The sequence below is a fragment of the Salmo salar genome, chromosome 18, assembly GCF_965601325.2.
Source record: "Salmo salar chromosome 18, fSalSal1, whole genome shotgun sequence".
NCBI lineage: Eukaryota > Metazoa > Chordata > Actinopteri > Salmoniformes > Salmonidae > Salmo > Salmo salar.
This window is the reverse complement of record NC_138308.1, coordinates 58,795,209-58,821,667: the sequence shown is the minus strand read 5'-3', so window position 1 is coordinate 58,821,667 and position 26,459 is coordinate 58,795,209. Positions and strand designations below refer to the sequence as shown.

The 26,459-nt window shown below is 44.9% G+C and overlaps 1 protein-coding gene across 1 annotated transcript in view; it reads right to left on the bottom strand.

Moving 5' to 3' along the window:
* LOC123733092 (regulator of G-protein signaling 7-like) overlaps positions 1-26,459 on the bottom strand; it is a 198,986-nt gene that overhangs the window by 26,912 nt on the left and 145,615 nt on the right. The window contains exons 4-6 of the mRNA XM_082964551.1: positions 4,521-4,627; positions 4,306-4,312; positions 4,036-4,077 (exon numbers count right to left, since the gene is read on the bottom strand). Of these exons, the coding sequence (XP_082820677.1) occupies positions 4,036-4,077; positions 4,306-4,312; positions 4,521-4,627 (156 nt within the window). The remainder of the gene's footprint in view (positions 1-4,035; positions 4,078-4,305; positions 4,313-4,520; positions 4,628-26,459) is intronic.

The window sequence follows — 26,459 nt, the reverse complement described above, 5'->3', positions numbered from 1 at the left end:
GAGAGAGAGAGAGAGAGAGAGAGAGGCCGCTTGGCTGGAATACTAGCTTTTAATATTGATCTGTAAACATTAGCTATAGTTTATAACTGATCTGTAAACATTACCTATGGTTTATACCTGATCTGTAAACATTACCTATAGTTTATACCTGATCTGTAATCATTACCTATAGTTTATACCTGATCTGTAAACATTACCTATAGTTTATACCTGATCTCTAAACATTAGCTATAGTTTATACCTGATCTGTAAACATTACCTATAGTTTATACCTGATCTGTAAACATTACCTATAGTTTATACCTAATCTGTAAACATTACCTATAGTTTATACCTGATCTGTAATCATTACCTATAGTTTATACCTGATCTGTAAACATTACCTATAGTTTATACCTGATCTGTAAACATTTGCTATAGTTTATAACTGATCTGTAAACATTACCTATAGTTTATACCTGATCTGTAAACATTACCTATAGTTTATACCTGATCTGTAAACATTACCTATAGTTTATACCTGATCTGTAAACATTACCTATAGTTTATACCGGCTGCATCACTCTATCAAAGTATTACTAGGCAATATTAATAGAATACTGCTGTTTCAGGTATTTAGATAATATTAGATCAACTGAAGGGATATGTGCTTTGTACAGTACTGAATGTTTCTTCTCTCTCTACGTCCTACTGGGATAGTGTTGTCTTTGTAGATGAGGGTTTGACTGGTTCAATTACTACAGTAGAAGGTGATCTTACCTTGGTACCTGAAACCTGTAGAAAGGGGGTCTTATCTTAGTACCTGAAACCTGTAGAAGGGGGATCTTATCTTACCTTAGTACCTGAAACCTGTAGAAGGAGGATCTTATCTTAGTACCTGAAACCTGTAGAAGGGGGGTCTTATCTTGGTACCTGAAGCCTGTAGAAGGGGGATCTTATCGTATCTTAGTACCTGAAACATGTAAAGGGATACTTATCGTAGCTTAGTACCTGAAACCTGTAGAAGGGGGATCTTATCTTAGTACCTGAAACCTGTAGAAGGGGGATCTTATCTTAGTACCTGAAACCTGTAGAAGGGGGATCTTATCTTAGTACCTGAAACCTGTAGAAGGGGGATCTTATCTTAGTACCTGAAACCTGTAGGAGGGGGATCTTATCTTAGTACCTGAAACATGTAGAAGGGGGATCTTATCTTAGTACCTGAAACCTGTAGAAGGGGGATCTTAGGACCTGAAACATGTAGAAGGGGATCTTATCTTATCTTAGTACCTGAAACCTGTAGAAGGGGATCATATCTTATCTTAGTACCTGAAACCTGTAGAAGGGGATCGAATCTTAGTACCTGAAACCTGTAGAAGGGGGATCTTATCTTGGTACCTGAAACCTGTAGAAGGGGGGTCTTATCTTATCTTAGTACCTGAAACCTGTAGAAGGGGGATCTTATCTTATCTTAGTACCTGAAACCTGTAGAAGGGGGATCTTATCTTGGTACCTGCAACCTGTAGAAGGGGGATCTTATCTTGGTACCTGCAACCTGTAGAAGGGGGATCTTATCTTAGTACCTGAAACCTGTAGAAGGGGGATCTTATCTTAGTACCTGAAACCTGTAGAAGGGGGTCTTATCTTATCTTAGTACCTGAAACCTGTAGAAGGGGGATCTTATCTTGAAACCTGTAGAAGGGGGATCTTACCTTAGTACCTGAAACCTGTAGAAGGGGGATCTTATCTTATCTTAGTACCTGAAACCTGTAGAAGGGGGATCTTATCTTAGTACCTGAAACCTGTAGAAGGGGGTCTTATCTTATCCTCTTGGGGCTAGGTGGGACGCTAGCGTGCCACCTGTGGTGCACTCCATCAACAGCAGGTGCATTTCAAGAGCGGCAAATTTGAATCCAAATAAATGTCAAAATTCAAATTTTTCAAAAATACAACTATGTTACACCATTTGAAAGATAAACATCTCCTTAATCTAACCACGTTTTACGATTTCAAAAGGTTTTACGGCGAAAGCATAAATTTAGAGTATGTTAGGACAGTACATTTACAAGAGTTGTGTGTAATGTTTTGTCAAGTCAAAGACAGGGTCACCAAAACCATAAAACCAGCTAAAATGATACACTAACCTTTTACAATCTCCATCAGATGACACTCCTAGGACATTATGTTAGACAATGCATGCATTTTTAGTTCTATCAAGTTCATATTTATATACAAAAACAGCGTTTTACTATGGCATTGATGTTGAGGAAATCGTTTCCCTCCAATAACCGGCAGTCAAGTCAGCGTCACAAATTAAATAATTAAAATTAGAAAACATTGGTAAAATATTATATTGTCATTTAAAGAATTATAGATTTACATCTTTTGAACGCAATCAACTTGCCAGATTTAAAAATAACCTTACTGGGAAATCACACTTTGCAATAATCTGAGCACTGTGCCCAGAAAAATACGCGTTGCGATACAGACTAGACGTCATGTTGGGGAGATCTAAAATCGAAAATACTATGTAAATAATCCATTACCTTTGATTCTCTTCATCAGATGTCACTTCCAGGTATCACAGGTCCATAACGAATGTAGTTTTGTTCAAAAAAGCTCATCATTTATGTCCAAAAATCTCCGTCTCGTTAGCACATGATGTAAGCCAGCCGGACTTCTCGTCATGAACGAGGGGAAAAAATATATTTCCGTTCGTTCAAACATGTCAAACGTTGTATAGCATAAATCATTAGGGCCTTTTTTAACCAGAACATGAATAATATTCAAGGTGGACGAATGCATAGCCTTTTATAACGTATTGGAACGAGGGTACCCAACATGAAGTAGCGCGCCAGGTGTCTAATGGGACATCACCGTTCCATGGCTCTTGTTCGGTCAGATCTCCCTCCAGAAGACTCAAAACACTTTGTAAAGGCTGGTGACATCTAGTGGAAGCAATAGGAAGTGCCAAAATATTCCTAAACCCCTGTGTTTTTCAATGGGAGAGGTTTAAAGTCAATACAACACATCAGGTATCCACTTCCTGTCAGAAAATGTCTCAGGGTTTTGCCTGCCAAATGAGTTCTGTTATACTCACAGACACCATTCAAACAGTTTTGGAAACTTTAGAGTGTTTTCTATCCATATATAATAAGTATATGCATATTCTAGTTACTGGGTAGGATTAGTAACCAGATTAAATCGGGTACATTTTTTTTATCCAGACGTGCAAATGCTGCCCCCTAGACCCAACAGGTTAACTTAGTATCTGAAACCTGTAGAAGGGGGATCTTATCTTGAAACCTGTAGAAGGGGGATCTTACCTTAGTACCTGAAACCTGTAGAAGGGGGATCTTATCTTATCTTAGTACCTGAAACCTGTAGAAGGGGATCATATCTTATCTTAGTACCTGAAACCTGTAGAAGGGGATCGAATCTTAGTACCTGAAACCTGTAGAAGGGGGATCTTATCTTGGTACCTGAAACCTGTAGAAGGGGGGTCTTATCTTATCTTAGTACCTGAAACCTGTAGAAGGGGGATCTTATCTTATCTTAGTACCTGAAACCTGTAGAAGGGGGATCTTATCTTGGTACCTGCAACCTGTAGAAGGGGGATCTTATCTTGGTACCTGCAACCTGTAGAAGGGGGATCTTATCTTAGTACCTGAAACCTGTAGAAGGGGGATCTTATCTTAGTACCTGAAACCTGTAGAAGGGGGTCTTATCTTATCTTAGTACCTGAAACCTGTAGAAGGGGGATCTTATCTTGAAACCTGTAGAAGGGGGATCTTACCTTAGTACCTGAAACCTGTAGAAAGGGGATCTTATCTTATCTTAGTACCTGAAACCTGTAGAAGGGGGATCTTATCTTAGTACCTGAAACCTGTAGAAGGGGGTCTTATCTTATCTTAGTACCTGAAACCTGTAGAAGGGGGATCTTATCTTGAAACCTGTAGAAGGGGGATCTTACCTTAGTACCTGAAACCTGTAGAAGGGGGATCTTATCTTATCTTAGTACCTGAAACCTGTAGAAGGGGGATCTTATCTTGGTACCTGCAACCTGTAGAAGGGGGATCTTATCTTTGTACCTGAAACCTGTAGAAGGGGGATCTTATCTTAGTACCTGAAACCTGTAGAAGGGGGATCTTATCTTAGTACCTGAAACCTGTAGAAGGGGGATCTTATCTTAGTACCTGAAACCTGTAGAAGGGGGTCTTATCTTATCTTAGTACCTGAAACCTGTAGAAGGGGGATCTTATCTTGAAACCTGTAGAAGGGGGATCTTATCTTGAAACCTGTAGAAGGGGGATCTTACCTTAGTACCTGAAACCTGTAGAAGGGGGATCTTATCTTATCTTAGTACCTGAAACCTGTAGAAGGGGGATCTTATCTTGGTACCTGCAACCTGTAGAAGTGGGATCTTATCTTGGTACCTGAAACCTGTGGAAGGGGGATCTTAGTACCTGAAACCTGTAGAAGGGGGATCTTATCTTATCTTAGTACCTGAAACCTGTAGAAGGGGGATCTTATCTTAGTACCTGAAACCTGTAGAAGGTTCCATCGTCCTTCAGTGTGAGCACATGGTCTGAGATGGGGAAGAAGTAGCCGTGGGCCGCCATGAGAGTGCCAAGGTGGAGTGCCTCTACTGTAACACAACAACAAAAACATCATCAACAATAACAACAACATCATCAACAATAACAACATCAACAATAACAACAAAATCATCAACAATAACATATTCAACAACAACATCAACAAAAACATCAACAATAACAACATCATCATCAACAATCTCCACTGCTAAACATCAACAATAACAACATCATCAACAATAACAACAACATCATCATCAATCTCCACTGCTAAACAACATCAATCCCACCATGTTTCAACATTGGTAGAGACTGTTTTAATTAAGCTCTCCCCCTCACCCCACAGAGCTCTAACTAAGGCGTTGAGGCCGATACGTAAAGCTTAATAAAGAGCAGTGAGGCTAGCCAGAGTAGTGATACTATCCAGAGCAGTGACACTATCCAGAGCAGTGAGACTATCCAGAGCAGAGATACTATCCAGAGCAGTGATACTATCCAGAGCAGAGATACTATCCAGTGCAGAGATACTATCCAGAGTAGTGATACTATCCAGAGTAGTGATTCTATCCAGAGCAGTGATACTATCCAGAGCAGTGATACTATCCAGAGCAGTGATACTATCCAGAGCAGTGATACTATCCAGAGCAGTGATAAAATCCAGAGCAGTGATACTATCCAGAGCAGTGACCATGAGCAGTGACCATGAGCAGTGATACTATCCAGAGCAGTGATACTATCCAGAGTAGTGAAGCTATCCAGAGCAGTGATGCTATCCAGAGCAGTGATGCTATCCAGAGCAGTGAAGCTATCCAGAGCAGTGATACTATCCAGAGCAGTGATACTATCCAGAGCAGTGATTCTATCCAGAGCAGTGAGATTAGCCAGAGCAGTTATACTATCCAGAGTAGTGACACTATCCAGAGCAGTGATACTATCCAGAGCAGTGATACTATCCAGAGCAGCGACACTATCCAGATCAGTGATACTATCCAGAGCAGTGACCAGAGCAGTGATACTATCCAGAGCAGTGATACTATCCAGAGCAGTGATACTATCCAGAGCAGTGATACTATCCAGAGCAGTGATACAATCCAGAGCAGAGATACTATCCAGAGCAGTGATACTATCCAGAGCAGTGAAGCTATCCAGAGCAGTGAGACTAGCCAGAGCAGTGATTCTATCCAGAGCAGTGAGACTAGCCAGAGCAGTTATACTATCCAGAGTAGTGATACTATCCAGAGCAGTGACCAGAGCAGTGATACTATCCAGAGCAGTGACCAGAGCAGTGATACTATCCAGAGCAGTGATACTATCCAGAGCAGTGATACTATCCAGAGCATGATGCTATCCAAAGCAGTGATGCTATCCGGAGCAGTGAAGCTATCCAGAGCAGTGATACTATCCAGAGCAATGATACTATCCAGAGCAGTGATTCTATCCAGAGCAGTGAGACTAGCCAGAGCAGTTATACTATCCAGAGTAGTGATACTATCCAGAGCAGTGATACTATCCAGAGCAGTGATACTATCCAGAGCAGTGATACTATCCAGAGCAGTGACCAGAGCAGTGATACTATCCAGAGCAGTGATACTATCCAGAGTAGTGAAGCTATCCAGAGCAGTGATACTATCCAGAGCAGTGATACTATCCAGAGCAGTGACCAGAGCAGTGATACTATCCAGAGCAGTGATACTATCCAGAGCAGTGATACTATCCAGAGCAGTGATACTATCCAGAGCAGTGATACAATCCAGAGCAGTGAGACTAGCCAGAGCAGTGATTCTATCCAGAGCAGTGAGACTAGCCAGAGCAGTGATTCTATCCAGAGCAGTGAGACTAGCCAGAGCAGTTATACTATCCAGAGTAGTGATACTATCCAGAGCAGTGACCAGAGCAGTGATACTATCCAGAGCAGTGACCAGAGCAGTGATACTATCCAGAGCATGATGCTATCCAAAGCAGTGATGCTATCCGGAGCAGTGAAGCTATCCAGAGCAGTGATACTATCCAGAGCAATGATACTATCCAGAGCAGTGATTCTATCCAGAGCAGTGAGACTAGCCAGAGCAGTTATACTATCCAGAGTAGTGATACTATCCAGAGCAGTGATACTATCCAGAGCAGTGATACTATCCAGAGCAGTGATACTATCCAGAGCAGTGACCAGAGCAGTGATACTATCCAGAGCAGTGATACTATCCAGAGCAGTGAAGCTATCCAGAGCAGTGATACTATCCAGAGCAGTGATACTATCCAGAGCAGTGACCAGAGCAGTGATACTATCCAGAGCAGTGATACTATCCAGAGTAGTGAAGCTATCCAGAGCAGTGATACTATCCAGAGCAGTGATGCTATCCAGAGCAGTGAAGCTATCCAGAGCAGTGATACTATCCAGAGCAGTGACCAGAGCAGTGATACTATCCAGAGCAGTGATACTATCCAGAGTAGTGAAGCTATCCAGAGCAGTGATACTATCCAGAGCAGTGATGCTATCCAGAGCAGTGAAGCTATCCAGAGCAGTGATACTATCCAGAGCAGTGATACTATCCAGAGCAGTGATTCTATCCAGAGCAGTGAGACTAGCCAGAGCAGTTATACTATCCAGAGTAGTGACACTATCCAGAGCAGTGATACTATCCAGAGCAGTGATACTATCCAGAGCAGTGATACTATCCAGAGCAGCGACACTATCCAGAGCAGTGATACTATCCAGAGCAGTGACCAGAGCAGTGATACTATCCAGAGCAGTGATACTATCCAGAGCAGTGATACAATCCAGAGCAGTGGTACTATCCAGAGTTGTGATACTATCCAGAGCAGTGATACTATTCAGAGCAGTGATACTTTCCAGAGCAGAGATACTATCCAGAGCAGTGATACTATCCAGAGCAGTGAAGCTATCCAGAGCAGTGAAGCTATCCAGAGCAGTGATACTATCCAGAGCAGTGATAGTATCCAGAGCAGTGACCAGAGCAGTGATACTATCCAGAGCAGTGATACTATCCAGAGCAGTGATACTATCCAGAGCAGTGATACTAGCCAGAGCAGTGATACTAGACAGAGCAGTGATACTAGCCAGAGCAGTGATACTATCCAGAGCAGAGATACTATCCAGAGTAGCGATACTATCCAGAGCAGCAATACTATCCAGAGCAGCAATACTATCCAGAGCAGTGATACTATCGAGAGCAGTGATACTATCCAGAGCAGTGATACTATCCAGAGCAGTGATACAATCCAGAGCAGTGGTACTATCCAGAGCAGTGATACTATCCAGAGCAGTGATACTATCCAGAGCAGTGATACTAGCCAGAGCAGTGATACTAGCCAGAGCAGCGATACTATCCAGAGCAGTGATACTATCCAGAGCAGTGATACTATCCAGAACAGTGATACTATCCAGAGCAGTGATACTATCCAGAGCAGTGATACTATCCAGAGCAGTGATACTATCCAGAGCAGTGATACTAGCCAGAGCAGTGATACTAGCCAGAGCAGTGATACTATCCAGAGCAGTGAGACTATCCAGAGCAGTGAATCTATCCAGAGCAGTGATACTATCCAGAGCAGTGATACTATCCAGAGCAGCGACACTATCCAGAGCAATGACCAGAGCAGTGATACTATCCAGAGCAGTGATACTATCCAGAGCAGTGATACTATCCAGAGCAGTGATACTATCCAGAGCAGAGATACTATCCAGAGCAGTGATACTATCCAGAGTAGTGAAGCTATCCAGAGCAGTGATACTATCCAGAGCAGTGATGCTATCCAGAGCAGTGAAGCTATCCAGAGCAGTGATACTATCCAGAGCAGTGATACTATCCAGAACAGTGATACTATCCAGAGCAGTGATACTATCCAGAGCAGTGATACTATCCAGAGCAGTGATACTAGCCAGAGCAGTGATACTAGCCAGAGCAGTGATACTATCCAGAGCAGTGAGACTATCCAGAGCAGTGAATCTATCCAGAGCAGTGATACTATCCAGAGCAGTGATACTATCCAGAGCAGCGACACTATCCAGAGCAATGACCAGAGCAGTGATACTATCCAGAGCAGTGATACTATCCAGAGCAGTGATACTATCCAGAGCAGTGATACTATCCAGAGCAGAGATACTATCCAGAGCAGTGATACTATCCAGAGTAGTGATACTATCCAGAGCAGTGACCAGAGCAGTGATACTATCCAGAGCAATGATACTATCCAGAGCAGTGATACTATCCAGAGCAGTGATACTATCCAGAACAGTGATACTATGCAGAGCAGTGATACTATCCAGAGCAGTGAAGCTATCCAGAGCAGTGATACTAGCCAGAGCAGTGATGCTATCCAGAGCAGTGAGACTAGCCAGAGCAGTTATACTATCCAGAGTAGTGATACTATCCAGAGCAGTGATACTATCCAGAGCAGTGATACTATCCAGAGTAGTGACACTATCCAGAGCAGTGATACTATCCAGAGCAGTGATACTATCAAGAGCAGCGACACTATCCAGAGCAGTGATACTATCCAGAGCAGTGACCAGAGCAGTGATACTATCCAGAGCAGTGATACTATCCAGAGCAGTGATACTATCCAGAGCAGTGATACTATCCAGAGCAGTGATACTATCCAGAGCAGTGATACAATCCAGAGCAGTGGTACTATCCAGAGCAGAGATACTATCCAGAGCAGTGATACTAACCAGAGCAGTGATTCTATCCAGAGCAGTGATACAATCCAGAGCAGTGGTACTAGCCAGAGTAGTGATACTATACAGAGCAGTGATACTATACAGAGCAGTGATACTATCTAGAGCAGAGATACTATCCAGAGCAGTGATACTATCCAAAGCAGTGAAGCTATCCAGAGCAGTGATACTATCCAGAGCAGTGATACTAGCCAGAGCAGTGATTCTATCCAGAGCAGTGAGTAGCCAGAGCAGATATACTATCCAGAGCAGTGATACTATCCAGAGCAGTGACCAGAGAAGTGATACTATCCAGAGCAGTGATACTATCCAGAGCAGTGATACTATCCAGAGCAGTGACCATGAGCAGTGACCAGAGCAGTGATACTATCCAGAGCAGTGATACTAGCCAGAGCAGTGATACTATCCAGAGCAGTGATACTATCCAGAGCAGTGATACGATCCAGAGCAGTGATACTAGCCAGAGCAGTGATACTAGCCAGAGCAGTGATACTAGCCAGAGCAGTGATACTATCCAGAGCAGAGATACTATCCAGATTAGCGATACTATCCAGAGCAGCGATACTATCCAGAGCAGCGATACTATCCAGAGCAGTGATACTATCCAGAGCAGTGATACTACCCAGAACAGTGATACTATCCAGAGCAGTGATACTATCCAGAGCAGTGATACTAGCCAGAGCAGTGATGCTATCCAGAGCAGTGATACTATCCAGAGCAGTGAAGCTATCCAGAGCAGTGATGCTATCCAGAGCAGTGATTCTATCCAGAGCAGTGAGACTAGCCAGAGCAGTGATACTATCCAGAGCAGTGACCAGAGCAGTGATACTATCCAGAGCAATGATACTATCCAGAGCAGTGATACTATCCAGAGCAGTGATACTATCCAGAGCAGTGATACTATCCAGAGCAGTGATACTATCCAGAACAGTGATACTATGCAGAGCAGTGATACTATCCAGAGCAGTGAAGCTATCCAGAGCAGTGATACTAGCCAGAGCAGTGATGCTATCCAGAGCAGTGAGACTAGCCAGAGCAGTTATACTATCCAGAGTAGTGATACTATCCAGAGCAGTGATACTATCCAGAGCAGTGATACTATCCAGAGTAGTGACACTATCCAGAGCAGTGATACTATCCAGAGCAGTGATACTATCAAGAGCAGCGACACTATCCAGAGCAGTGATACTATCCAGAGCAGTGACCAGAGCAGTGATACTATCCAGAGCAGTGATACTATCCAGAGCAGTGATACTATCCAGAGCAGTGATACAATCCAGAGCAGTGGTACTATCCAGAGCAGAGATACTATCCAGAGCAGTGATACTAGCCAGAGCAGTGATTCTATCCAGAGCAGTGATACAATCCAGAGCAGTGGTACTATCCAGAGTAGTGATACTATCCAGAGCAGTGATACTATACAGTGCAGTGATACTATCTAGAGCAGAGATACTATCCAGAGCAGTGATACTATCCAGAGCAGTGAAGCTATCCAGAGCAGTGATACTATCCAGAGCAGTGATACTAGCCAGAGCAGTGATTCTATCCAGAGCAGTGAGACTAGCCAGAGCAGATATACTATCCAGAGCAGTGATACTATCCAGAGCAGTGACCAGAGAAGTGATACTATCCAGAGCAGTGATACTATCCAGAGCAGTGACCATGAGCAGTGACCAGAGCAGTGATACTATCCAGAGCAGTGATACTAGCCAGAGCAGTGATACTATCCAGAGCAGTGATACTATCCAGAGCAGTGATACTATCCAGAGCAGTGATACGATCCAGAGCAGTGATACTATCCAGAGCAGTGATACTATCCAGAGCAGTGATACTAGCCAGAGCAGTGATACTATCCAGAGCAGAGATACTATCCAGATTAGCGATACAATCCAGAGCAGCGATACTATCCAGAGCAGCGATACTATCCAGAGCAGTGATACTATCCAGAGCAGTGATACTACCCAGAACAGTGATGCTATCCAGAGCAGTGAAGCTATCCAGAGCAGAGATACTATCCAGATTAGCGATACTATCCAGAGCAGCGATACTATCCAGAGCAGCGATACTATCCAGAGCAGTGATACTAGCCAGAGCAGTGATGCTATCCAGAGCAGTGATGCTATCCAGAGCAGTGAAGCTATCCAGAGCAGTGATGCTATCCAGAGCAGTGATTCTATCCAGAGCAGTGAGACTAGCCAGAGCAGTTATACTATCCAGAGCAGAGATACTATCCAGAGTAGTGATACTATCCAGAGTAGTGATTCTATCCAAAGCAGTGATGCTATCCAGAGCAGTGATGCTATCCACAGCAGTGATGCTATCCAGAGCAGTGAAGGTATCCAGAGCAGTGAAGGTATCCAGAGCAGTGATACTATCCAGAGCAGTGATACTATCCAGAGCAGTGATTCTATCCAGAGCAGAGATACTATCCAGAGCAGTGATACTATCCAGAGCAGTGAAGCTATCCAGAGCAGTGAAGCTATCCAGAGCAGTGATACTATCCAGAGCAGTGATACTATCCAGAGCAGTGACCAGAGCAGTGATACTATCCAGAGCAGTGATACTATCCAGAGCAGTGATACTATCCAGAGCAGTGATACTAGCCAGAGCAGTGATACTAGACAGAGCAGTGATACTAGCCAGAGCAGTGATACTATCCAGAGCAGAGATACTATCCAGAGTAGCGATACTATCCAGAGCAGCAATACTATCCAGAGCAGCAATACTATCCAGAGCAGTGATACTATCGAGAGCAGTGATACTATCCAGAGCAGTGATACTATCCAGAGCAGTGATACAATCCAGAGCAGTGGTACTATCCAGAGCAGTGATACTATCCAGAGCAGTGATACTATCCAGAGCAGTGATACTAGCCAGAGCAGTGATACTAGCCAGAGCAGCGATACTATCCAGAGCAGTGATACTATCCAGAGCAGTGATACTATCCAGAACAGTGATACTATCCAGAGCAGTGATACTATCCAGAGCAGTGATACTATCCAGAGCAGTGATACTAGCCAGAGCAGTGATACTAGCCAGAGCAGTGATACTATCCAGAGCAGTGAGACTATCCAGAGCAGTGAATCTATCCAGAGCAGTGATACTATCCAGAGCAGTGATACTATCCAGAGCAGCGACACTATCCAGAGCAATGACCAGAGCAGTGATACTATCCAGAGCAGTGATACTATCCAGAGCAGTGATACTATCCAGAGCAGTGATACTATCCAGAGCAGTGATACTATCCAGAGCAGAGATACTATCCAGAGCAGAGATACTATCCAGAGCAGTGATGCTATCCAGAGTAGTGAAGCTATCCAGAGCAGTGATGCTATCCAGAGCAGTGATGCTATCCAGAGCAGTGATGCTATCCAGAGCAGTGAAGCTATCCAGAGCAGTGATGCTATCCAGAGCAGTGATGCTATCCAGAGCAGTGAAGCTATCCAGAGCAGTGATACTATCCAGAGCAGTGATACTATCCAGCGCAGTGATTCTATCCAGAGTAGTGAAGCTATCCAGAGCAGTGATACTATCCAGAGCAGTGATGCTATCCAGAGCAGTGAAGCTAGCCAGAGCAGTGATACTATCCAGAGCAGTGATACTATCCAGAGCAGTGATACTATCCAGAGCAGTGATTCTATCCAGAGCAGTGACACTATCCAGAGCAGTGACACTATCCAGAGCAGTGATACTATCCAGAGCAGTGATACTATCCAGAGCAGTGATACTATCCAGAGCAGCGACACTATCCAGAGCAGTGATACTATCCAGAGCAGTGACCAGAGCAGTGATACTATCCAGAGCAGTGATACTATCCAGAGCAGTGATACTATCCAGAGCAGTGATACTATCCAGAGCAGTGATACAATCCAGAGCAGTGATACAATCCAGAGCAGTGGTACTATCCAGAGCAGAGATACTATCCAGAGCAGTGATACTAACCAGAGCAGTGATTCTATCCAGAGCAGTGATACAATCCAGAGCAGTGGTACTAGCCAGAGTAGTGATACTATACAGAGCAGTGATACTATACAGAGCAGTGATACTATCTAGAGCAGAGATACTATCCAGAGCAGTGATACTATCCAAAGCAGTGAAGCTATCCAGAGCAGTGATACTATCCAGAGCAGTGATACTAGCCAGAGCAGTGATTCTATCCAGAGCAGTGAGTAGCCAGAGCAGATATACTATCCAGAGCAGTGATACTATCCAGAGCAGTGACCAGAGAAGTGATACTATCCAGAGCAGTGATACTATCCAGAGCAGTGATACTATCCAGAGCAGTGACCATGAGCAGTGACCAGAGCAGTGATACTATGCAGAGCAGTGATACTAGCCAGAGCAGTGATACTATCCAGAGCAGTGATACTATCCAGAGCAGTGATACTATCCAGAGCAGTGATACTAGCCAGAGCAGTGATACTAGCCAGAGCAGTGATACTAGCCAGAGCAGTGATACTATCCAGAGCAGAGATACTATCCAGATTAGCGATACTATCCAGAGCAGCGATACTATCCAGAGCAGCGATACTATCCAGAGCAGTGATACTATCCAGAGCAGTGATACTACCCAGAACAGTGATACTATCCAGAGCAGTGATACTATCCAGAGCAGTGATACTAGCCAGAGCAGTGATGCTATCCAGAGCAGTGATACTATCCAGAGCAGTGAAGCTATCCAGAGCAGTGATGCTATCCAGAGCAGTGATTCTATCCAGAGCAGTGAGACTAGCCAGAGCAGTGATACTATCCAGAGCAGTGACCAGAGCAGTGATACTATCCAGAGCAATGATACTATCCAGAGCAGTGATACTATCCAGAGCAGTGATACTATCCAGAGCAGTGATACTATCCAGAGCAGTGATACTATCCAGAACAGTGATACTATGCAGAGCAGTGATACTATCCAGAGCAGTGAAGCTATCCAGAGCAGTGATACTAGCCAGAGCAGTGATGCTATCCAGAGCAGTGAGACTAGCCAGAGCAGTTATACTATCCAGAGTAGTGATACTATCCAGAGCAGTGATACTATCCAGAGCAGTGATACTATCCAGAGTAGTGACACTATCCAGAGCAGTGATACTATCCAGAGCAGTGATACTATCAAGAGCAGCGACACTATCCAGAGCAGTGATACTATCCAGAGCAGTGACCAGAGCAGTGATACTATCCAGAGCAGTGATACTATCCAGAGCAGTGATACTATCCAGAGCAGTGATACTATCCAGAGCAGTGATACAATCCAGAGCAGTGGTACTATCCAGAGCAGAGATACTATCCAGAGCAGTGATACTAGCCAGAGCAGTGATTCTATCCAGAGCAGTGATACAATCCAGAGCAGTGGTACTATCCAGAGTAGTGATACTATCCAGAGCAGTGATACTATACAGTGCAGTGATACTATCTAGAGCAGAGATACTATCCAGAGCAGTGATACTATCCAGAGCAGTGAAGCTATCCAGAGCAGTGATACTATCCAGAGCAGTGATACTAGCCAGAGCAGTGATTCTATCCAGAGCAGTGAGACTAGCCAGAGCAGATATACTATCCAGAGCAGTGATACTATCCAGAGCAGTGACCAGAGAAGTGATACTATCCAGAGCAGTGATACTATCCAGAGCAGTGACCATGAGCAGTGACCAGAGCAGTGATACTATCCAGAGCAGTGATACTAGCCAGAGCAGTGATACTATCCAGAGCAGTGATCCTATCCAGAGCAGTGATACGATCCAGAGCAGTGATACTAGCCAGAGCAGTGATACTATCCAGAGCAGTGATACTAGCCAGAGCAGTGATACTATCCAGAGCAGAGATACTATCCAGATTAGCGATACAATCCAGAGCAGCGATACTATCCAGAGCAGCGATACTATCCAGAGCAGTGATACTATCCAGAGCAGTGATACTACCCAGAACAGTGATGCTATCCAGAGCAGTGAAGCTATCCAGAGCAGTGATGCTATCCAGAGCAGAGATACTATCCAGATTAGCGATACTATCCAGAGCAGCGATACTATCCAGAGCAGTGATACTATCCAGAGCAGTGATACTAGCCAGAGCAGTGATGCTATCCAGAGCAGTGATGCTATCCAGAGCAGTGAAGCTATCCAGAGCAGTGATGCTATCCAGAGCAGTGATTCTATCCAGAGCAGTGAGACTAGCCAGAGCAGTTATACTATCCAGAGCAGAGATACTATCCAGAGTAGTGATACTATCCAGAGTAGTGATTCTATCCAAAGCAGTGATGCTATCCAGAGCAGTGATGCTATCCAGAGCAGTGATGCTATCCAGAGCAGTGAAGGTATCCAGAGCAGTGAAGGTATCCAGAGCAGTGATACTATCCAGAGCAGTGATACTATCCAGAGCAGTGAGACTAGCCAGAGCAGATATACTATCCAGAGCAGTGATACTATCCAGAGCAGTGACCAGAGAAGTGATACTATCCAGAGCAGTGATACTATCCAGAGCAGTGACCATGAGCAGTGACCAGAGCAGTGATACTATCCAGAGCAGTGATACTAGCCAGAGCAGTGATACTATCCAGAGCAGTGATCCTATCCAGAGCAGTGATACGATCCAGAGCAGTGATACTAGCCAGAGCAGTGATACTATCCAGAGCAGTGATACTAGCCAGAGCAGTGATACTATCCAGAGCAGAGATACTATCCAGATTAGCGATACAATCCAGAGCAGCGATACTATCCAGAGCAGCGATACTATCCAGAGCAGTGATACTATCCAGAGCAGTGATACTACCCAGAACAGTGATGCTATCCAGAGCAGTGAAGCTATCCAGAGCAGTGATGCTATCCAGAGCAGAGATACTATCCAGATTAGCGATACTATCCAGAGCAGCGATACTATCCAGAGCAGTGATACTATCCAGAGCAGTGATACTAGCCAGAGCAGTGATGCTATCCAGAGCAGTGATGCTATCCAGAGCAGTGAAGCTATCCAGAGCAGTGATGCTATCCAGAGCAGTGATTCTATCCAGAGCAGTGAGACTAGCCAGAGCAGTTATACTATCCAGAGCAGAGATACTATCCAGAGTAGTGATACTATCCAGAGTAGTGATTCTATCCAAAGCAGTGATGCTATCCAGAGCAGTGATGCTATCCAGAGCAGTGATGCTATCCAGAGCAGTGAAGGTATCCAGAGCAGTGAAGGTATCCAGAGCAGTGATACTATCCAGAGCAGTGATACTATCCAGAGCAGTGATTCTATCCAGAGCAGTGATTCTATCCAGAGCAGTGATACTATCCAGAGCAGTGATACTATCCAGAGCAGTGATTCTATCCAGAGCAGTGATTCTATCCAGAGCAGTGATACTATCCAGAGCAGTGACCAGAGCAGTGATACTATCCAGAGTAGTGAAGCTATCCAGAGCAGTGATACTATCCAGAGCAGTGATGCTATCCAGAGCAGTGAAGCTATCCAGAGCAGTGATACTATCCAGAGCAGTGATACTATCCAGAGCAGTGACCAGAGCAGTGATACTATCCAGAGCAGTGATACTATCCAGAGCAGTGAAGCTATCCAGAGCAGTGATGCTATCCAGAGCAGTGATGCTATCCAGAGCAGTGAAGCTATCCAGAGCAGTGATACTATCCAGAGCAGTGATACTATCCAGAGCAGTGATTCTATCCAGAGCAGTGAGACTAGCCAGAGCAGTTATACTATCCAGAGTAGTGACACTATCCAGAGCAGTGATACTATCCAGAGCAGTGATACTATCCAGAGCAGTGATACTACCCAGAACAGTGATACTATCCAGAGCAGTGATACTATCCAGAGCAGTGATACTATCCAGAGCAGTGATACTATCCAGAGCAGTGATGCTATCCAGAGCAGTGAAGCTATCCAGAGCAGTGATACTATCCAGAGCAGTGATTCTATCCAGAGCAGTGAGACTAGCCAGAGCAGTTATACTATCCAGAGCAGAGATACTATCCAGAGTAGTGATACTATCCAGAGTAGTGATTCTATCCAGAGCAGTGATACTATCCAGAGCAGTGATGCTATCCAGAGCAGTGAAGCTATCCAGAGCAGTGAAGCTATCCAGAGCAGTGATACTATCCAGAGCAGTGATGCTATCCAGAGCAGTGAGACTAGCCAGAGCAGTTATACTATCCAGAGTAGTGATACTATCCAGAGCAGTGATACTATCCAGAGCAGTGATACTATCCAGAGTAGTGACACTATCCAGAGCAGTGATACTATCCAGAGCAGTGATACTATCAAGAGCAGCGACACTATCCAGAGCAGTGATACTATCCAGAGCAGTGACCAGAGCAGTGATACTATCCAGAGCAGTGATACTATCCAGAGCAGTGATACTATCCAGAGCAGTGATACTATCCAGAGCAGTGGTACTATCCAGAGCAGTGGTACTATCCAGAGCAGAGATACTATCCAGAGCAGAGATACTATCCAGAGCAGAGATACTATCCAGAGCAGTGATACTATCCAGAGCAGTGATACTAGCCAGAGCAGTGATTCTATCCAGAGCAGTGATACAATCCAGAGCAGTGGTACTATCCAGAGTATTGATACTATCCAGAGCAGTGATACTATACAGAGCAGTGATACTATCTAGAGCAGAGATACTATCCAGAGCAGTGATACTATCCAGAGCAGTGAAGCTATCCAGAGCAGTGATACTATCCAGAGCAGTGATACTAGCCAGAGCAGTGATTCTATCCAGAGCAGTGAGACTAGCCAGAGCAGATATACTATCCAGAGCAGTGATACTATCCAGAGCAGTGACCAGAGAAGTGATACTATCCAGAGCAGTGATACTATCCAGAGCAGTGATACTATCCAGAGCAGTGACCATGAGCAGTGACCATGAGCAGTGACCAGAGCAGTGATACTATCCAGAGCAGTGATACTAGCCAGAGCAGTGATACTATCCAGAGCAGTGATACTATCCAGAGCAGTGATACGATCCAGAGCAGTGATACTAGCCAGAGCAGTGATACTATCCAGAGCAGTGATACTAGCCAGAGCAGTGATACTATCCAGAGCAGAGATACTATCCAGATTAGCGATACTATCCAGAGCAGCGATACTATCCAGAGCAGCGATACTATCCAGAGCAGTGATACTATCCAGAGCAGTGATACTACCCAGAACAGTGATACTATCCAGAGCAGTGATACTATCCAGAGCAGTGATACTAGCCAGAGCAGTGATGCTATCCAGAGCAGTGATGCTATCCAGAGCAGTGATGCTATCCAGAGCAGTGAAGCTATCCAGAGCAGTGATACTATCCAGAGCAGTGATTCTATCCAGAGCAGTGAGACTATCCAGAGCAGTTATACTATCCAGAGCAGAGATACTATCCAGAGTAGTGATACTATCCAGAGTAGTGATTCTATCCAAAGCAGTGATGCTATCCAGAGCAGTGATGCTATCCAGAGCAGTGATGCTATCCAGAGCAGTGATGCTATCCAGAGCAGTGAAGCTATCCAGAGCAGTGATACTATCCAGAGCAGTGATACTATCCAGAGCAGTGATACTATCCAGAGCAGTGATTCTATCCAGAGCAGTGATTCTATCCAGAGCAGTGATACTATCCAGAGCAGTGATGCTATCCAGAGCAGTGAAGCTATCCAGAGCAGTGATACTATCCAGAGCAGTGATACTATCCAGAGCAGTGACCAGAGCAGTGATACTATCCAGAGCAGTGATACTATCCAGAGCAGTGAAGCTATCCAGAGCAGTGAAGCTATCCAGAGCAGTGATGCTATCCAGAGCAGTGATGCTATCCAGAGCAGTGAAGCTATCCAGAGCAGTGATACTATGCAGAGCAGTGATTCTATCCAGAGCAGTGAGACTAGCCAGAGCAGTTATACTATCCAGAGTAGTGACACTATCCAGAGCAGTGATACTATCCAGAGCAGTGATACTATCCAGAGCAGTGATACTACCCAGAACAGTGATACTATCCAGAGCAGTGATACTATCCAGAGCAGTGATACTATCCAGAGCAGTGATGCTATCCAGAGCAGAGAAGCTATCCAGAGCAGTGATACTATCCAGAGCAGTGATTCTATCCAGAGCAGTGAGACTAGCCAGAGCAGTGAGACTAGCCAGAGCAGAGATACTATCCAGAGTAGTGATACTATCCAGAGTAGTGATTCTATCCAGAGCAGTGATACTATCCAGAGCAGTGATGCTATCCAGAGCAGTGATGCTATCCAGAGCAGTGAAGCTATCCAGAGCAGTGAAGCTATCCAGAGCAGTGATTCTATCCAGAGCAGTGATACTAGCCAGAGCAGTTATACTATCCAGAGCAGTGATACTATCCAGAGCAGTGATACTATCCAGAGCAGTGATACTATCCAGAGCAGTGACCAGAGCAGTGATACTATCCAGAGCAGTGATACTATCCAGAGTAGTGACACTATCTAGAGCAGTGATACTATCCAGAGCAGTGATACTATCCAGAGCAGCGACACTATCCAGAGCAGTGATACTATCCAGAGCAGTGACCAGAGCAGTGATACTATCCAGAGCAGTGATACTATCCAGAGCAGTGATACTATCCAGAGCAGTGATACTATCCAGAGCAGTGGTACTATCAGAGTAGTGATACTATCCAGAGCAGTGATACTATAGAGAGCAGTGATACTATCCAGAGCAGAGATACTATCCAGAGCAGTGATACTATCCAGAGCAGTGAAGCTATCCAGAGCAGTGATACTAGCCAGAGCAGTGATTCTATCCAGAGCAGTTAGACTAGCCAGAGCAGTTATACTATCCAGAGTAGTGATACTATCCAGAGCAGTGATACTATCAAGAGCAGTGATACTATCCAGAGCAGTGACCAGAGCAGTGATACTATCCAGAGCAGTGATACTATCCAGAGCAGTGATACTATCCAGAGCAGTGATACTATCCAGAGCAGTGATACTATCCAGAACAGTGATACTAGCCAGAGCAGTGATACTAGCCAGAGCAGTGATACTATCCAGAGCAGTGATACTATCCAGAGCAGAGATACTATCCAGAGTAGCGATACTATCCAGAGCAGCAATACTATCCAGAGCAGTGAGACTATCCAGAGCAGTGAGACTATCCAGAGCAGTGAGACTATCCAGAGCAGTGATACTATCCAGAGCAGTGATACTATCCAGAGCAGTGATACAATCCAGAGCAGTGGTACTATCCAGAGCAGTGGTACTATCCAGAGCAGTGATACTATCCAGAGCAGCGATACTATCCAGAGCAGCAATACTATCCAGAGCAGTGAGACTATCCAGAGCAGTGAGACTATCCAGAGCAGTGAGACTATCCAGAGCAGTGATACTATCCAGAGCAGTGATACTATCCAGAGCAGTGATACAATCCAGAGCAGTGGTACTATCCAGAGCAGTGACACTATCCAGAGCAGTGACCAGAGCAGTGATACTATCCAGAGCAGTGATACTATCCAGAGCAGTGATGCTATCCAGAGCAGTGAAGCTATCCAGAGCAGTGATACTATCCAGAGCAGTGATACTATCCAGAGCAGTGATTCTATCCAGAGCAGTGAGACTAGCCAGAGCAGTTATACTATCCAGAGTAGTGACACTATCCAGAGCAGTGATACTATCCAGAGCAGCGACACTATCCAGAGCAGTGATACTATCCAGAGCAGTGACCAGAGCAGTGATACTATCCAGAGCAGTGATACTATCCAGAGCAGTGATACTATCCAGAGCAGTGGTACTATCCAGAGCAGTGGTACTATCCAGAGCAGTGATACTATACAGAGCAGTGATACTATCCAGAGCAGAGATACTATCCAGAGCAGTGATACTATCCAGAGCAGTGAAGCTATCCAGAGCAGTGATACTAGCCAGAGCAGTGATTCTATCCAGAGCAGTGAGACTAGCCAGAGCAGTTATACTATCCAGAGCAGTGATACTATCCAGAGCAGTGATACTATCCAGAGCAGTGATACTATCCAGAGCAGTGATACTATCCAGAACAGTGATACTATCCAGAGCAGTGATACTAGCCAGAGCAGTGATACTAGCCAGAGCAGTGATACTATCCAGAGCAGTGATTCTATCCAGAGCAGTGATTCTATCCAGAGCAGTGATACTATCCAGAGCAGTGATACTATCCAGAGCAGTGATGCTAGCCAGAGCAGTGATACTATCCTTAGCAGTGATACTATCCAGAGCAGTGATACTATCCAGAGCAGTGATTCTATCCAGAGCAGTGACACTATCCAGAGCAGTGATACTATCCAGAGCAGTGATACTATCCAGAGCAGTGACCAGAGCAGTGATACTATCCAGAGCAGTGATACTATCCAGAGCAGTGATACTATCCAGAGCAGTGATACTATCCAGAGCAGTGATACTATCCAGAGCAGCGACACTATCTAGAGCAGTGATACTATCCAGAGCAGTGACCAGAGCAGTGATACTATCCAGAGCAGTGATACTATCCAGAGCAGTGATACTATCCAGAGCAGAGATACTATCCAGAGCAGTGATACTATCCAGAGCAGTGATACTAGCCAGAGCAGTGATTCTATCCAGAGCAGTGAGACTAGCCAGAGCAGTTGTACTATCCAGAGTAGTGATACTATCAAGAGTGGTGATACTATCCAGAGCAGTTACCAGAGCAGTGATACTATCCAGAGCAGTGATACTATCCAGAGCAGTGATACTATCTAGAGCAGTGATACTATCCAGAGCAGTGATACTATCCAGAGCAGCGACACTATCCAGAGCAGTGATACTATCCAGAGCAGTGACCAGAGCAGTGATACTATCCAGAGCAGTGATACTATCCAGAGCAGTGATACTATCCAGAGCAGTGATACTATCCAGAGCAGTGGTACTATCAGAGTAGTGATACTATCCAGAGCAGTGATACTATAGAGAGCAGTGATACTATCCAGAGCAGAGATACTATCCAGAGCAGTGATACTATCCAGAGCAGTGAAGCTATCCAGAGCAGTGATACTAGCCAGAGCAGTGATTCTATCCAGAGCAGTTAGACTAGCCAGAGCAGTTATACTATCCAGAGTAGTGATACTATCCAGAGCAGTGATACTATCAAGAGCAGTGATACTATCCAGAGCAGTGACCAGAGCAGTGATACTATCCAGAGCAGTGATACTATCCAGAGCAGTGATACTATCCAGAGCAGTGATACTATCCAGAGCAGTGATACTATCCAGAACAGTGATACTATCCAGAGCAGTGATACTAGCCAGAGCAGTGATACTATCCAGAGCAGTGATACTATCCAGAGCAGAGATACTATCCAGAGTAGCGATACTATCCAGAGCAGCAATACTATCCAGAGCAGTGAGACTATCCAGAGCAGTGAGACTATCCAGAGCAGTGAGACTATCCAGAGCAGTGATACTATCCAGAGCAGTGATACTATCCAGAGCAGTGATACAATCCAGAGCAGTGGTACTATCCAGAGCAGTGGTACTATCCAGAGCAGTGATACTATCCAGAGCAGCGATACTATCCAGAGCAGCAATACTATCCAGAGCAGTGAGACTATCCAGAGCAGTGAGACTATCCAGAGCAGTGAGACTATCCAGAGCAGTGATACTATCCAGAGCAGTGATACTATCCAGAGCAGTGATACAATCCAGAGCAGTGGTACTATCCAGAGCAGTGACACTATCCAGAGCAGTGACCAGAGCAGTGATACTATCCAGAGCAGTGATACTATCCAGAGCAGTGATGCCTATCCAGAGCAGTGAACCCGGCGTGAGCTCCAGAGCAGTGAGCTACCGGCGTGATCCCAGAGCAGTGATACTATCCAGAGCAGTGATTCTATCCAGAGCAGTGAGACTAGCCAGAGCAGTTATACTATCCAGAGTAGTGACACTATCCAGAGCAGTGATACTATCCAGAGCAGCGACACTATCCAGAGCAGTGATTCTATCCAGAGCAGTGAGACTAGCCAGAGCAGTTATACTATCCAGAGCAGTGATACTATCCAGAGCAGTGATACTATCCAGAGCAGTGATACTATCCAGAGCAGTGATACTATCCAGAACAGTGATACTATCCAGAGCAGTGATACTAGCCAGAGCAGTGATACTAGCCAGAGCAGTGATACTATCCAGAGCAGTGATTCTATCCAGAGCAGTGATTCTATCCAGAGCAGTGATACTATCCAGAGCAGTGATACTATCCAGAGCAGTGATGCTAGCCAGAGCAGTGATACTATCCTTAGCAGTGATACTATCCAGAGCAGTGATACTAGCCAGAGCAGTGATACTAGCCAGAGCAGTGATACTATCCAGAGCAGTGATTCTATCCAGAGCAGTGATTCTATCCAGAGCAGTGATACTATCCAGAGCAGTGATACTATCCAGAGCAGTGATGCTAGCCAGAGCAGTGATACTATCCTTAGCAGTGATACTATCCAGAGCAGTGATACTATCCATAGCAGTGATTCTATCCAGAGCAGTGACACTATCCAGAGCAGTGATACTATCCAGAGCAGTGATACTATCCAGAGCAGTGATACTATCCAGAGCAGTGATACTATCCAGAGCAGTGATGCTAGCCAGAGCAGTGATACTATCCTTAGCAGTGATACTATCCAGAGCAGTGATACTATCCAGAGCAGTGATTCTATCCAGAGCAGTGATACTATCAAGAGCAGTGATACTATCCAGAGCAGTGATACTATCCAGAGCAGTGATACTATCCAGAGCAGTGATGCTAGCCAGAGCAGTGATACTATCCTTAGCAGTGATACTATCCAGAGCAGTGATACTATCCAGAGCAGTGATTCTATCCAGAGCAGTGATACTATCAAGAGCAGTGATACTATCCAGAGCAGTGATACTATCCAGAGCAGTGATACTATCCAGAGCAGTGATGCTAGCCAGAGCAGTGATACTATCCTTAGCAGTGATACTATCCAGAGCAGTGATACTATCCAGAGCAGTGATTCTATCCAGAGCAGTGACACTATCCAGAGCAGTGATACTATCCAGAGCAGTGATACTATCCAGAGCAGTGACCAGAGCAGTGATACTATCCAGAGCAGTGATACTATCCAGAGCAGTGATACTATCCAGAGCAGTGATACTATCCAGAGCAGTGATACTATCCAGAGCAGCGACACTATCTAGAGCAGTGATACTATCCAGAGCAGTGACCAGAGCAGTGATACTATCCAGAGCAGTGATACTATCCAGAGCAGTGATACTATCCAGAGCAGTGATACTATCCAGAGCAGAGATACTATCCAGAGCAGTGATACTATCCAGAGCAGTGATACTAGCCAGAGCAGTGATTCTATCCAGAGCAGTGAGACTAGCCAGAGCAGTTGTACTATCCAGAGTAGTGATACTATCAAGAGTGGTGATACTATCCAGAGCAGTTACCAGAGCAGTGATACTATCCAGAGCAGTGATACTATCCAGAGCAGTGATACTATCTAGAGCAGTGATACTATCCAGAGCAGTGATACTATCCAGAGCAGCGACACTATCCAGAGCAGTGATACTATCCAGAGCAGTGACCAGAGCAGTGATACTATCCAGAGCAGTGATACTATCCAGAGCAGTGATACTATCCAGAGCAGTGATACTATCCAGAGCAGTGGTACTATCAGAGTAGTGATACTATCCAGAGCAGTGATACTATAGAGAGCAGTGATACTATCCAGAGCAGAGATACTATCCAGAGCAGTGATACTATCCAGAGCAGTGAAGCTATCCAGAGCAGTGATACTAGCCAGAGCAGTGATTCTATCCAGAGCAGTTAGACTAGCCAGAGCAGTTATACTATCCAGAGTAGTGATACTATCCAGAGCAGTGATACTATCAAGAGCAGTGATACTATCCAGAGCAGTGACCAGAGCAGTGATACTATCCAGAGCAGTGATACTATCCAGAGCAGTGATACTATCCAGAGCAGTGATACTATCCAGAGCAGTGATACTATCCAGAACAGTGATACTATCCAGAGCAGTGATACTAGCCAGAGCAGTGATACTATCCAGAGCAGTGATACTATCCAGAGCAGAGATACTATCCAGAGTAGCGATACTATCCAGAGCAGCAATACTATCCAGAGCAGTGAGACTATCCAGAGCAGTGAGACTATCCAGAGCAGTGAGACTATCCAGAGCAGTGATACTATCCAGAGCAGTGATACTATCCAGAGCAGTGATACAATCCAGAGCAGTGGTACTATCCAGAGCAGTGGTACTATCCAGAGCAGTGATACTATCCAGAGCAGCGATACTATCCAGAGCAGCAATACTATCCAGAGCAGTGAGACTATCCAGAGCAGTGAGACTATCCAGAGCAGTGAGACTATCCAGAGCAGTGATACTATCCAGAGCAGTGATACTATCCAGAGCAGTGATACAATCCAGAGCAGTGGTACTATCCAGAGCAGTGACACTATCCAGAGCAGTGACCAGAGCAGTGATACTATCCAGAGCAGTGATACTATCCAGAGCAGTGATGCTATCCAGAGCAGTGAAGCTATCCAGAGCAGTGATACTATCCAGAGCAGTGATACTATCCAGAGCAGTGATTCTATCCAGAGCAGTGAGACTAGCCAGAGCAGTTATACTATCCAGAGTAGTGACACTATCCAGAGCAGTGATACTATCCAGAGCAGCGACACTATCCAGAGCAGTGATACTATCCAGAGCAGTGACCAGAGCAGTGATACTATCCAGAGCAGTGATACTATCCAGAGCAGTGATACTATCCAGAGCAGTGGTACTATCCAGAGCAGTGGTACTATCCAGAGCAGTGATACTATACAGAGCAGTGATACTATCCAGAGCAGAGATACTATCCAGAGCAGTGATACTATCCAGAGCAGTGAAGCTATCCAGAGCAGTGATACTAGCCAGAGCAGTGATTCTATCCAGAGCAGTGAGACTAGCCAGAGCAGTTATACTATCCAGAGCAGTGATACTATCCAGAGCAGTGATACTATCCAGAGCAGTGATACTATCCAGAGCAGTGATACTATCCAGAACAGTGATACTATCCAGAGCAGTGATACTAGCCAGAGCAGTGATACTAGCCAGAGCAGTGATACTATCCAGAGCAGTGATTCTATCCAGAGCAGTGATTCTATCCAGAGCAGTGATACTATCCAGAGCAGTGATACTATCCAGAGCAGTGATGCTAGCCAGAGCAGTGATACTATCCTTAGCAGTGATACTATCCA